Source organism: Mustelus asterias, unplaced genomic scaffold (assembly GCF_964213995.1).
Source record: "Mustelus asterias unplaced genomic scaffold, sMusAst1.hap1.1 HAP1_SCAFFOLD_559, whole genome shotgun sequence".
Lineage (NCBI taxonomy): Eukaryota > Metazoa > Chordata > Chondrichthyes > Carcharhiniformes > Triakidae > Mustelus > Mustelus asterias.
The window spans coordinates 37,420-50,447 of record NW_027590509.1 but is presented as its reverse complement, the minus strand read 5'-3'; the positions used below and the strand labels follow the sequence as shown (position 1 = coordinate 50,447).

At 49.8% G+C, this 13,028-nt stretch overlaps 1 protein-coding gene across 1 annotated transcript in view; it reads left to right on the top strand.

Annotated features, from left to right (window-relative positions):
- LOC144487035 (X-ray repair cross-complementing protein 5-like) overlaps positions 1–9,764 on the top strand; it is a 35,818-nt gene extending 26,054 nt beyond the window's left edge. The window contains exons 8-12 of the mRNA XM_078205080.1: positions 3,058–3,219; positions 5,842–5,971; positions 6,347–6,447; positions 9,452–9,568; positions 9,676–9,764. Coding sequence (XP_078061206.1) covers positions 3,058–3,219; positions 5,842–5,971; positions 6,347–6,447; positions 9,452–9,568; positions 9,676–9,764 — 599 coding nt within the window. The remainder of the gene's footprint in view (positions 1–3,057; positions 3,220–5,841; positions 5,972–6,346; positions 6,448–9,451; positions 9,569–9,675) is intronic.
- The last annotated feature ends 3,264 nt before the right edge of the window (positions 9,765–13,028 follow it).

Here is a 13,028-nt window from a genome sequence, read left to right as displayed (position 1 = left end):
CTGGTCCACTTCCTCTCATTACAGCATGCGGTTACATACTGAATGGCGTTAATGTGTTCTCTCCACTGCTCTGGATCATAGATCACGCCAAAGATTTCTCACACTTTGAATCGAGGAGTCAGGTGCTGAATCCTATTACCCTGGTTAGAAACATAGAAAATAGGAGCAGGAGGAGGCCATTCAGCCCTTCGAGTCTGCTCCATCATTCATTATGATCATGGCTGATCATCCAACTCGATATTCTGTTCCCATCTTCCCCCCCATATCTTTTGATCCTCTTCGCCCCAACCAAGTGCTATATCTAACTGCTTCTTGAATACATTCAATATTTTGGCCTCAATTACTTTCTGTGGTAGCAAATTCCACATATTCACCACCCTCTGGGTGAAGACATTTTTCCTCATCTCTGTCCTAAATGGTTTAGCCTGTATTCTTAAATTGTGATCCCTGGTTCTGTACGCCGCCCCAACCCCCCGCCATTGGGGAACATCCTTCCTGCATTTACATTGTCTCGTCTTGTTAGAAATTCAAGTTTATTTATTTGTGTCACAATTACATTAACACTGCAATGAAGTTACTGTGAAAATCCCTGAGTTGCCACACTCTGGCGCCTGTTTGGGTACACCGAGGGAGAATTTAGCATGGCCAATGCACCGAACCAGCACGTCTTTCAGATTATGGGAGGAAACCGGAGCACCCGGAGGAAACCCACGTAGACACGGGTTTCTATGAGATTCTCCCCCACCCCTCATTCTTCTGAACTCTGGTGAATATAATCCTAACCGACTCAATCTCACCTTGGGAGTCAGTCCCGCCATCCAAGGAATCAGCCTGGTAAACCTCCGCTCTACAGCAAGAACGTCCTTCCTCAGAAAAGGAGACAAAAGCTGCACACAATATTCCAGGTGTGGTCCCACCAAGGCCCCATATATATGCAACCAGACACCCCTGCCCCGTACTCAAATCCTCTCGCTATGAAGGCCAACATTCCATTTGCCTTTTTCACCGCCTGCTGCACCTGAATGCTTAACTTCAGCGACTGGTGCATGAGGACACCCAGGTCTCATTTCACATTCCTTTCTCCTAATTTATGGCCTTTCAGATCGTAATCTGCCTTCCGTTTTTGCTACCAAAGTGGATAACCTCACATTTCTCCAAATTATACTGCATCTGCTGTTCATTTGCCCACTCACTCAACTTGTCCACATCACACTGAAGCATCTCTCCATCTTCCTCACAGCTCACCCAGCTTTGTGTCATCTGCAGATTTGGAGATATTACATTTAGTTCCCGCGTCTTAATCATTAATTTATATGTAGTGAATAGCTGGGGCCCCAGCACTGATCCCAGCGGTACCCCACTAATCACTGCCTGCCATTTGGAAAAATACCTGTTTATTTCCTACTCTTTGTTTCCTGCCTGCCAACCAGTTTTCTATCCATCTCAATACACTACCCAATCCCATGCACTTTAATTTTACACACTGATCTCTTATGTGGGACCTTATCTGAAAGTCCAAATAAACCACATCCACTGGCTGCCCCTCATCAACTCTACGAGTTACATCCTTGAAGAATTCCAGTAGATTTGTCAAGCATGATTCCCCTCGTGTAAATCCATCTGACTCTGTCCTGTCCAGCCGCTGTTTACCAAGTGCTCTGCTATTAAATCCTCCCCCACTACCGACGTCAGGCTGACTGGTCTATAATTCCCTGTTCTCTCTCTGCCTCCCTTTTTAAATAGTGGGGTTACATTAGCTACCCTCCAATCCATAGGAACTGTCCCAAAGGCTATAGAACCTTGGAAGATGAATACCAATATACCCACTTTTTCTCAGACCATTTCCTTAAGTACTCCGGGGTGTAGATTATCGGGCCCTGGGGATTTATCAGCCTTCAATCTCAATTTCCCCAACACCATTTCTCTACTAATATTAATTTCCTTCAGTTCCTCCCTCTCCCTAGACCCTGTGTTCCCCAACTTTTCTGGTACGTTATTTGTGTCCTCCTTTGTGAAGACAGAACCAGAGTATGTATTTAGTTGGTCAGCCATTTCTTTGTTCCCCATTATAAATTCCCCTGTTTCTGACTGTAAAGGACCTAGTTTGTCGTTAACAATCTTTTTCACCTCACACACCGAATAGAAGTTGGATGGCACGGTAGCACAGTGGTTAACACTGCTGCTTCATAGCTCCAGGGGCCTGGATTCGATTCCCGGCTTGGGTCACTGTCTGTGTGGAGTCTGCACATTCTCCTCGTGTCTGCGTGGGTTTCCTCCGGGTGCTCCGGTTTCCTCCCACAGTCCAAAGATGTGCCGGTTAGGTTGATTGGCCATGCTAAAAATTGCCCCTTAGTGTCGTGAGATGTGTCGGTTAGAGGGATAAGTGGGTATATATGGAGGGATATGGGGGTAGGGCCTGGGTGGGATTGTGGTCGGTGCAGACTCGATGGGCCGAATGGCCTCTTTCTGTACTGTAGGATTCTATGTTTCTAAACTTTTACGGTCAATGTTTATGTTTCCCGCGAGCTTACTCTCGTACTCCATTTTCCCCTTATTAATTAGTCCCTTTGCTGAATTATAAACTGTCCCAATCCTCAGGTCTATAGTTTTTCTGGATCATTTGTATGCCTCTCCCTTGGACCTTTAACTATCTCTAATTTCCCTTGTAAGCCTTGGTTTGGCCACCTTTCCAGTTTTATTTTTGTGCCAGACTGGATTAAATAATCATTCTTTGAATGTTTGCCGTTGCCGATCCACCATCGTCCCCTTAAATAACATTTCCCAATCTATCAAAGCCAACTTGTGCCTCATATTCATCGTAGTTTCCTTTATTAAGATTCAGGACCCTAGTCTCAAAATCAACTCCCTCACTGTCCACCTTGATGAAGAATTCTATCGTGTTATAGGGGATGAAGTAACAATTTGACTTTATCGTCGCCACTTGCTAAGCAGCTCAGAGAGGTCAGCCCCCCTGGTCCTTTCCAGCAGCCTTTGGGCCAGCCCTGGTGCCAGGTGCTTATTGTTCTGAGCTGTGTTTATGTTTCACATTCCCAACAGGAAGCACCACTTTATTCAGCGCACTGCTCACCAAGTGCCTGGAGAAGGACGTGTATGCTGTTTGCCGCTACACTCCCCGGAGGAACACCCCACCCCGATTTGTGGCGTTGGTCCCACAGGAGGAGGCGCTGGATGATCAGAAAGTGCAGACCATCCCTCCAGGTCAGTGACACTGTCTCTCTCGGATCGCTCACTGACTGGGTGAGTACACTTGATTTGTCTCTCCTTTCTGACTGAGTTATGGTCACACCAGTGCCACAGAATCTCTGGCACCTTTTCTGCCTGGCCACAGATGATAATTATTCACACACTATTTGTCTATGGAGGGCATCGTAGCTGTTGCCTATCCTACCCCCACTCACCTTCCCCACACACACACACACACCCGCACACACACACCACATACCACACATATACACACCACACGTATACACACCACACGTATACACACCACACGTACGTACATCACACGTACACACATCACATGTACACACATCACATGTACACACACCACACGTACACACATCATGTACACACATCTCATGTACACACACCACACGTACACACACCACACGTACACACCACACGTACACACATCACATGTACACACATCACATGTACACACACCACACGTACAGACACCACACGTACACACATCACATGTACACACATCACATGTTCACACACCACACGTACACACACCACACGTACACACACAGCACACATTTACACACATCTCAGATACACACACGCACCACATGTACACAGACACACCACACGTACACGCACACACCACACGTATACACACGCACCACACGTACACGCGCACACCACACGTACGCGCGCACACCACATGTACGCGCGCGCACCATACATACGTGCGCACACCACACGTACAAGCACACACCACACGTACAAGCGCGCACCACATACGCGCACACCACACGTACGCGTGCACCACACGTATACACACACCACACGTACACGCACACACCACACGTACACGCACACACCACACGTACGCGTGCACCACACGTACACACACACACCACACGTACACGCACACAGCACATGTACACGCGCACCACACATACACGCACACACCACACGTACACACGCACCACACGTATATGCACACACCACACGTATGCGCGCACCATACGTATGCACGCACCACACGTACATGCACGCACCACACGTACATGCACGCACCCACGTACACGCACGACCACACGTACGCGCACGCACCACACATACACGCGCACCACACGTACGCGCGCACCACACGTATGTGCGCACACCACACGTACGCGCGCACACCACACGTACAAGCGTGCACCACACGTACAAGCGCGCACCACACGTACAAGCGCACACCACACGTACAAGCGGCACCACACATGTGCGCACACCACACGTACGCGCGCACCACACGTGTGCGCACACCACACGTGCGCGCGCACACCACACGTGCAAGCGCACCACACGTACACGCGCGCACCACACGTACGCGCACACCGCACGTACACACACATATATACACACAGTGGAGCCTGGCTGATTGTGTGCAGCTCCAATGCAGAGAGGAACTGAAACCAGATATTTGATTTGATTTATTATTGTCACATTTATTAGTATACAGTAAAAAGTATTGTTTCTTGCGTGCTATACAGACAAAACATACCGTTCATAGAGAAGGAAAGGAGAGAGTGCAGAATGTAGTGTTACAGTCACAGCTCGGGGTGTAGGGAAAGATCAACGTAAGAGAAAGATAGCACCACAGCCTGGGCTTGGACTCAGATGAACTAACTTCAGATTTCTATAGTTCAGAGTTACAGCGGATACATGTTACAGTGGATGGATGAAAATTGAAGATTACATAATAACTGCTGAGAGGAAATTGATCCAATCTATAAAGGGGAAAAGATTGCAGGGCTGGGGGAAAGAGAAGGCTCTTGAGACGCATTGGATAAGCTCTTTCAAAGAGCCAGTATAGCCATGATGGGCTGAATGGCTTCTATGCAGTGTCATTCAATGAATCATTTACCATCGCTGTAGTCCTGCATTACATTGGCAGTGCAGTGATTTTAGACGTGGGTCTTCACTTGTGGTTTCCTCCCTGGGAACAGTAACCTGACGATAGGCAGAGTTTTTTAAGCGATGTTGATTGAGGGATGAATACTGGCCGAGACACCAAGGAAAACTCCCCTGCTGCTCTTCAAAACAGGGTCGTTAACATCCACCTCCGAGGGATGTGGGGACCGCAGTTTTCTGTCACGTCTGAAAAGCATTGAAGTACGCAAAGAATCCAAACACCCCACAGAGCTGCAATCCCCACTCACACACGCACCCAGGGACCTGGGTCAATTCCCAGCTTGGGTCACTCTCTGTGCGGAGTTTGCACGTTCTCCCCGTGTCTGCGTGGGTTTCCTCCGGGTGCTCCGGTTTCCTCCCACAGTCTGAAAGACGTGCGGGTTAGGGTGGATTGGCCGTGCTAAATTCTCCCTCAGTGTACCCGAACAGGAGTGTGGCGACTAGGGGATTTTCACAGTAACTTCATTGCAGTGTTAATGTAAACCTACTTGTGACACTAATAAAATAAACTTTGAAACTTTAAACTTTAAAACTTTACTAGTCGTAGCTTTGACCTGATTTCTGCAAAAACGCGAATGTTCATCCCAGGTCATTCCATCAAACGCAACTCCTGAGTCGGGCAGAGTGGACGTGTGAAATGCTCACCGATTCCTGGTACAAACAAAACAAAAAGTATTGTTTTCCCATCAGGATTCCACCTGATTTTTTTGCATTATGCCGACGATGTCAGGAAGATCGGCTTTCCGGAGAAGCGAGTGGCCAGCGAGGATCAGATCAAGAAGATGAAATCAGTGGTGCAGAAGCTCCGGTTTAAATACAGGTCAGTCGGAGGTTCCAGCGATACTTTCTGCGCCTTTAGGGGATCACTGTCTGTGCGGAGAGTCTGCACGTTCTCCCCGTGTCTGCATGGGTTTCCTCCGGGTTCCTCCCACAGTCTGAAAGGTGTGCGGGATTGGCCGTGCTAAATTGCCCCTCAGTGACCCAGATGTGTAGATTAGAGGGACTAGCGGGGTAAATACATTGGGTTACGGGGATAGGACCTGGGGTGGGATTGTTGTCGGTGCAGACTCGATGGGCTGAATGGCCTCCTCCTGCACTGTAGGATTTCTATGATTTCCCCTGTGCAGATGAACAGGAAATTTCTGCAAATTCTCCTTAAAATAAAATGGTGACCATTTCTATCCCTCTGGATTAGGCCAGAGAGCTTTGAGAATCCGGTTATTCAGCGGCATTTCCGTAATCTGGAGGCACTGGCCCTCGATTTGAAGGAACCGGAAGAAGTTGAAGATTTGACACGTGAGTATCCTGCTGTACAGCTCGTACCCACTGCCCAGCAGCAAAAGGAATTAATTTGATTTGATTTATTATTGTCACATGTATTAACATACAGTGAAAAGTATTGTTTCTTGCGCACTATACAGACAAAGCATACCGTTCATAGAGAAGGAAAGGAGAGAGTGCAGAATGTAGTGTTACAGTCATAGCTAGGGTGGAGAGAAAGATCAACTTAATGCGAGGTCGGTCCATTCAAAAGTCTGACAGCAGCAGGGAAGAAGCTGTTCTTGAGTCGGTTGGTACGTGACCTCAGACCTTTTCCCGACAGAAGAAGGTGGAAGAGAGAATGTCCGAGGTGCGTGGGGTCCTTGATGATGATAAGGAATGATAGTGATTATGATAAGATAGTGATTGTAAAGACGAAAAAAGCCCAGCTTTCACACGTAGTCTGTAACAGAGCAGTATATCGGGAATATTTCCCATTGGATTCAGGGCCCCGGGGCGGGTATGAATATTGGGTAATTGTTGAATCCAGTTGTAATGCTCCCTGGGGGGCAGAGAGGGGTTGCTGGGGGCATGAAGAGGGGAGAAATATGGCAAAGTGGGGGGGGGGTTAGGGTGGGGGAGCTGGGGGATGCGGAGAGGAGAGTCAGTGTATCAGCAAATGCATATTGTGGCAATTACAGTAATTGCCTTATTGAAGACAGGCGATGGTTATTGACTCAACCTCTGAAAAAGTATAAATGGACACAGCAGGAACAGATACTGTGGGGGAATCAGAGGAGCTTGTATCTGTACTGAGCTGTATGTAGAATAAACTTGCTGAAGGAAAAAGACCAGCTGCTGTATTATTCCTCCACTGTTAATAAGAGGGAGCTCGGGGTGGGGGGGGGGGCGGTGCAGAGCTCAGGGGAGGTGGGGGCAGAGCTGGGGGGAGGAGCAGACAGGGGGGAGAGAGGGGGAGCTGGGGGGAGAGGGGGAGCTGGCAGGGAAAGGGGGAGCTGGCGGGGAGGGGGAGCTGGGGGTGTTGAGCTCCAGCTGATGAAGGGGCAGCGCTCCGAAAGCGAGTGGCATTTGCTACCAAATCAACTTGTTGGACTTTAACCTGGTGTTGTTAAACTTCTTACCGTGTTGGAGAAGGGCAGCTGAGGGGAGTGGGGGCGAGAGAGAGGGGGTGCTGGGGAAGAGAGAGGGGATGCTGGGGGCGAGAGAGAGGGGGTGCTGGGGAAGAGAGAGGGGGTGCTAGGGAAGAGAGAGGGGGTGCTGGGGAAGAGAGAGGGGGTGCTAGGGAAGAGAGAGGGGGTGCTGGGGAAGAGAGAGGGGATGCTGGGGAAGAGAGTGGGGGTGCTGGGGAAGAGAGAGGGGGTGCTGGGGAAGAGAGAGGGGGTGCTGGGGAAGAGAGAGGGGGTGCTGGGGAAGAGAGAGGGGGTGCTGGGGAAGAGAGAGGGGGTGCTGGGGAAGAGAGAGGGGGTGCTGGGGAAGAGAGAGGGGGTGCTGGGGAAGAGAGAGGGGGTGCTGGGGAAGAGAGAGGGGGTGCTGGGGAAGAGAGAGGGGGTGCTGGGGAAGAGAGAGAGGGGGTGCTGGGGAAGAGAGAGGGGGTGCTGGGGAAGAGAGAGGGGGTGCTGGGGAAGAGAGAGAGGGGGTGCTGGGGAGGAGAGAGGGGGTGCTGGGGAAGAGAGAGGGGGTGCTGGGGAAGAGAGAGGGGGTGCTGGGGAAGAGAGGGTTAGCTTGGGGGGGAGAGGAGAGGGGGAGCTGGGGGGGGTAGAGGGGGAGCTTGGCGGGGGGGAGAGGGGGAGCTGGGGCGGGGAGAGCTGGGGGGGGAGCTGGGGGCGGGGAAGAGGGGGAGCTGGGGGTGGGGGGAGGGGGGGGAGAGGGGGTGACCTAGGGTTGGAGAGGGGGAGCTGGGGGGAGGGAGAATTGGGGTGGAGAGGTGGGGGTGGAGATGGGGAGTGGGGGTGGGGAGAGGGTGGAAGTATACTGTGAAAGGTCTGACACTGGGAAGTTCCGAAGAACAAAGGGACCTTGGCGTGTTTGTCCATAGATCTCTGAAGGTGGAAAGGCAGGTTAATAGGGTGGTGAAAAAGGCATATGGCACACTCGCCTTTATCAATCGAGGTATAGATCACAAAGCAGAGAGGTCATGATGGAGTTGTATAGAACTTTGGTGAGGCCACAGCTGGAGCACTGTGTGCAGTTCTGGTCGCCACCTTATAGGAAGGACGTGATTGCACTGGAGGGGGTGCAGAGGAGATTCACCAGGATGCTGCCTGGGACGGAACATTTAAGTTATGAAGAAAGGTTGGATAAGCTTGCGTTGTTTTCTCTGGAGCGGAGAAGACTGAGGGGTGCCCTGATTGAGGTGTTCAAGATTATGAGGGACATGGACAGGGTGGATAGGGAGCAGCTGTTCCCCTTAGTTGAAGGGTCAGTTACGAGGGGACACAAGTTAAAAGTGAGGGGTGGGAGGTTTAAGAGGGATTTGAGGAAAAAGGTTTTTACCCAGAGGGTGGTGAGGGTCTGGAATGCGCTGCCTGGGGGGGTGGTGGAGGCGGGACGCCTCACATCCTTTAAAAAGTACCTGGATGAGCACTTGGCACGTCATAACATTCAAGGCTATTGGCCAAGTGCTGGCAAGTGGGATTAGGTGGGCAGGTCAGGGCCTTTCATGCATCAGTGCAGATTTGGTGGGCCGATGGGCCTCTTCTGCATTGTAGGATTCTGTGAATCTGTGCTGAGGGGCAGAGAGGGGGAGCTGGGGGGCAGAGAGGGGGAGCTGGGGGGCAGAGAGGGGGAGCTGGGGGAGAGAGAGGGAACCGGGGGGAGATGGGGAGCCGATGGGGTGCTGTGGGGGAGGAGGAAAGGTAGAGAGGTGGAGAAGGTGGGCTGGAGAGGGAAAGCCGCGGGAGGGGAAATGGGGGAGAGGGGGGGATGCTGGGGGTAGGGGGGGGAGAGGAAGCTGGAGAGGTGCAAATAAATGACTTTGATAGAGGAGCGTAATAGGGGAAATCGTCTTTTCCCCACACAGTGCCAAAGAATGATGTTATGGACAGGAGAATCGGACAGCTGGCAGAGGAGTTCCTGGAGCTGGTTTATCCCCCGGGCTATAACCCAGGTGCAAAGAGCCAACAGAAGAGGAAGCTCAGTGAGTACTGCGGCAAGGGGAGCAAATTAAATGTTGTGTCAGTAAATGCTCCGCGTGGGATACAAGTGAGCCACACGGACACGGAAATCTCTGCTCAATTCTCTCAGAACTGAACCAGCTGGTCGCCAAAAGAAACAAAGAATTGCATTTCTTCAGCGCCTTTCCTCAGGACATTGTAAAACACTACAGTCAGTGAAGTGTAGTGGCCGCTGTAATTTATTACAACCCTGTTAGGAACATTTATAGAGAATTAACTGACCATAATTACCTGACAGAACTACGTCACTAGATTTCAACTTTTTCAAATAAAAACAAACTTTATTGTATTTTAGAGTTAAACAAAGCAAGCACTATTAACTCAACACCGCAGTTTATCAAAGAACAAAGAACAGTACAGCACAGGAAACAGGCCCTTCGGCCCTCCAAGCCTGTGCCGCTCCTTGGTCCAACTAGACCAATCGTTTGTATCCCTCCATTCCCAGGCTGCTCATGTGACTATCCAGGTAAGTCTTAAACGATGTCAGTGTGCCTGCCTCCACCACCCTACTTGGCAGCGCATTCCAGGCCCCCACCACCCTCTGTGTAAAAAACATCCCTCTAATATCTGAGTTATACTTCGCTCCTCTCACCTTGGGCCCGTGACCCCTCGTGAACGTCACTTCTGATCTGGGAAAAAGCTTCCCACCGTTCACCCTATCTATCCCCTTCATAATCTTGTACACCTCTATTAAATCTCCCCTCATTCTCCGTCTTTCCAGGGAGAACAACCCCAGTTTACTCAATCTCTCCTCATAGCTAAGACCCTCCATACCAGGCAACATCCTGGTAAACCTTCTCTGCACTCTCTCTAACGCCTCCACGTCCTTCTGGTAGTGCGGCGACCAAAACTGGACGCAGTACTCCAAATGTGGCCTAACCAGCGTTCTATACAGCTGCATCATCAGACTCCAGCTTTTATACTCTATACCCCATCCTATAAAGGCAAGCATACCATATGCCTTCTTCACCACCTTCTCCATCTGTGTTGCCACCTTCAAGGATTTGTGGACTTGCACACCTAGGTCCCTTTGTGTTTCTATACTCCTGATGACTCTGCCATTTATTGTATAACTCCTCCCTACATTATTTCTTCCAAAATGCATCACTTCGCATTTAAACTCCATCTGCCACCTCTCCGCCCAATTTTCCAGCTTATCTATATCCTGCTGTATTGCCCGACAATGCTCTTCGCTATCTGCAAGTCCAGCCATCTTCGTGTCATCCGCAAACTTGCTGATTACACCAGTTACACCTTCTTCCAAATCATTTATATATATCACAAATAGCAGAGGTCCCAGTACAGAGCCCTGCGGAACACAACTGGTCACAGACCTCCAGCCGGAAAAAGACCCTTCGACCACTACCCTCTGTCTCCTATGGCCAAGCCAATTCTCCACCCATCTAGCCACTTCTCCTTGTATCCCATGAGCCTGAACCTTCTGAACCAACCTGCCATGTGGGACTTTGTCAAATGCCTTACTGAAATCCATATAGATGACATCCACGGCCCTTCCTTCATCAACCGTTTTTGTCACTTCCTCAAAACACTCCACCAAATTTGTAAGGCACGACCTCCCTCTTACAAAACCATGCTGTCTGTCACTAATGAGATTGTTCCGTTCTAAATGCACATACATCCTGTCTCTAAGAATCCTCTCCAACAACTTCCCTACCACGGACGTCAAGCTCACCGGCCTATAATTTCCTGGGTTATCCCTGCGACCCTTCTTAAACAACGGGACCCCATTCGCTATCCTCCAATCCTCAGGGACCTCACCCGTGTCCAAAGAAGCGACAAAGATTTCCATCAGAGGCCCAGAAATTTCATCTCTCGTCTCCCTGAGCAGTCGAGGATAGATGCCATCAGGCCCTGGGGCTTTGTCAGTTTTAATGTTCCCTAAAAAACCTAACACTTCCTCTCTTGTAATGGAGATTTTCTCTAACGGGTCAACACCTCCCTCCGAGACACTCCCGGTTAACACGCCCCTCTCCTTCGTGAATACTGATGCAAAGTATTCATTTAGGATCTCCCCTATTCCCTTGGGTTCTAAGCATAATTCCCCTCCTTTGTCCCTGAGTGGTCCGATTTTCTCCCTGACAACTCTTTTGTTCCTAACGTATGAATAGAATGCCTTAGGATTCTCCTTAATCCTGCCTGCCAAGAACATCTCGTGACCTCTTTTTGCCCTTCTAACTCCCCGTTTGAGTTCTTTCCTACTCTCTCTGTATTCCTCCAGAGCTCCATCTGTTTTCAGTTGCCTGGACTTAACGTACGCCTCCCTTTTCATTTTAATCAGATCCTCAATTTCCCTGGTTATCCACGGCTCTCGAATCCTACCTTTCCTATCTTTCCTTTTTACAGGCACATGCCTATCCTGCAGCCTTATCAATAGTTCCTTAAAAGACTCCCACATGCCAGACGCGGACTTACCCTCGAACATCCTCTCCCAATCAACATCCACCAATTCCTGCCTAATCCGGTTATAGTTAGCCTTCCCCCAATTTAGCTCCCTGCCCGTAGGACAGCACTCATCCTTGTCCATTACTATCCTAAAGCTAACAGAGTTGTGGTCACTATTTGCCACATGTTCCCCTACCGAAACTTTGACGACCTGACCGGGCTCATTTCCCAGAACTAGGTCCAGTATAGCCCCCTCTCTAGTCGGATTGAAGAATGCAGCAATTGCTTTACTCTGTTGAAAGCTTCTTCCTGGGGAATCTTCCAAAACCAACGCTGGTGTTTCTTCAGCGGAATATACAAGGGGGCAAAATAATGTCAACAAATTCAGTAAAAATGCCCACAGTAATTCACCATTCCTAAGAGTGACTCGAGCTCGGATGTGTTTCTGGGGGCAGGTGCCTCCTTTGTGGCTCTGACCTTGTCTTCCATGAGGTGTAATCCTTGGACATCTACACAATACCCCAGATAGGCGACCTCAGTGACTTGAAAAGTACATTTCTCCTTCTTGAGGTGGATTCCAGCCTCTTGAAATCTCTCTAGCGCCTCCTCTAAGTTTGCTAAATGCTCGGCTTCTGTCGATCCAGTTATGAGAACATCATCAAGGTCCACACAACTCGTGACAGCCCCTGCAGCAGACTCTCCATTGTCCTGTGGAAAATCGCACATGCTGAAGGCACACCAAAAGGCAGGCGTGTGTACTGGAACACGTGTGTGTTTACCGTGACATAACCTCGGGAAGCATCATCTAATTCGAGTTGCTGATATCCATGACTCATATCCAGCTTTGTATAAGACTGACCTCCAGCCAGCTTTGCATACAGGTCTTCAATCTTTGGGATTGGATATTTATCCAACTTGGCAGCACAATGAGCTGTTAACTTGTAATCACCATAAGTGTGGAAAGTCTTCTCCGGTTTCAATACGGAGACTGTAGGTGTTGCTCATTCCGTGAACTGAACT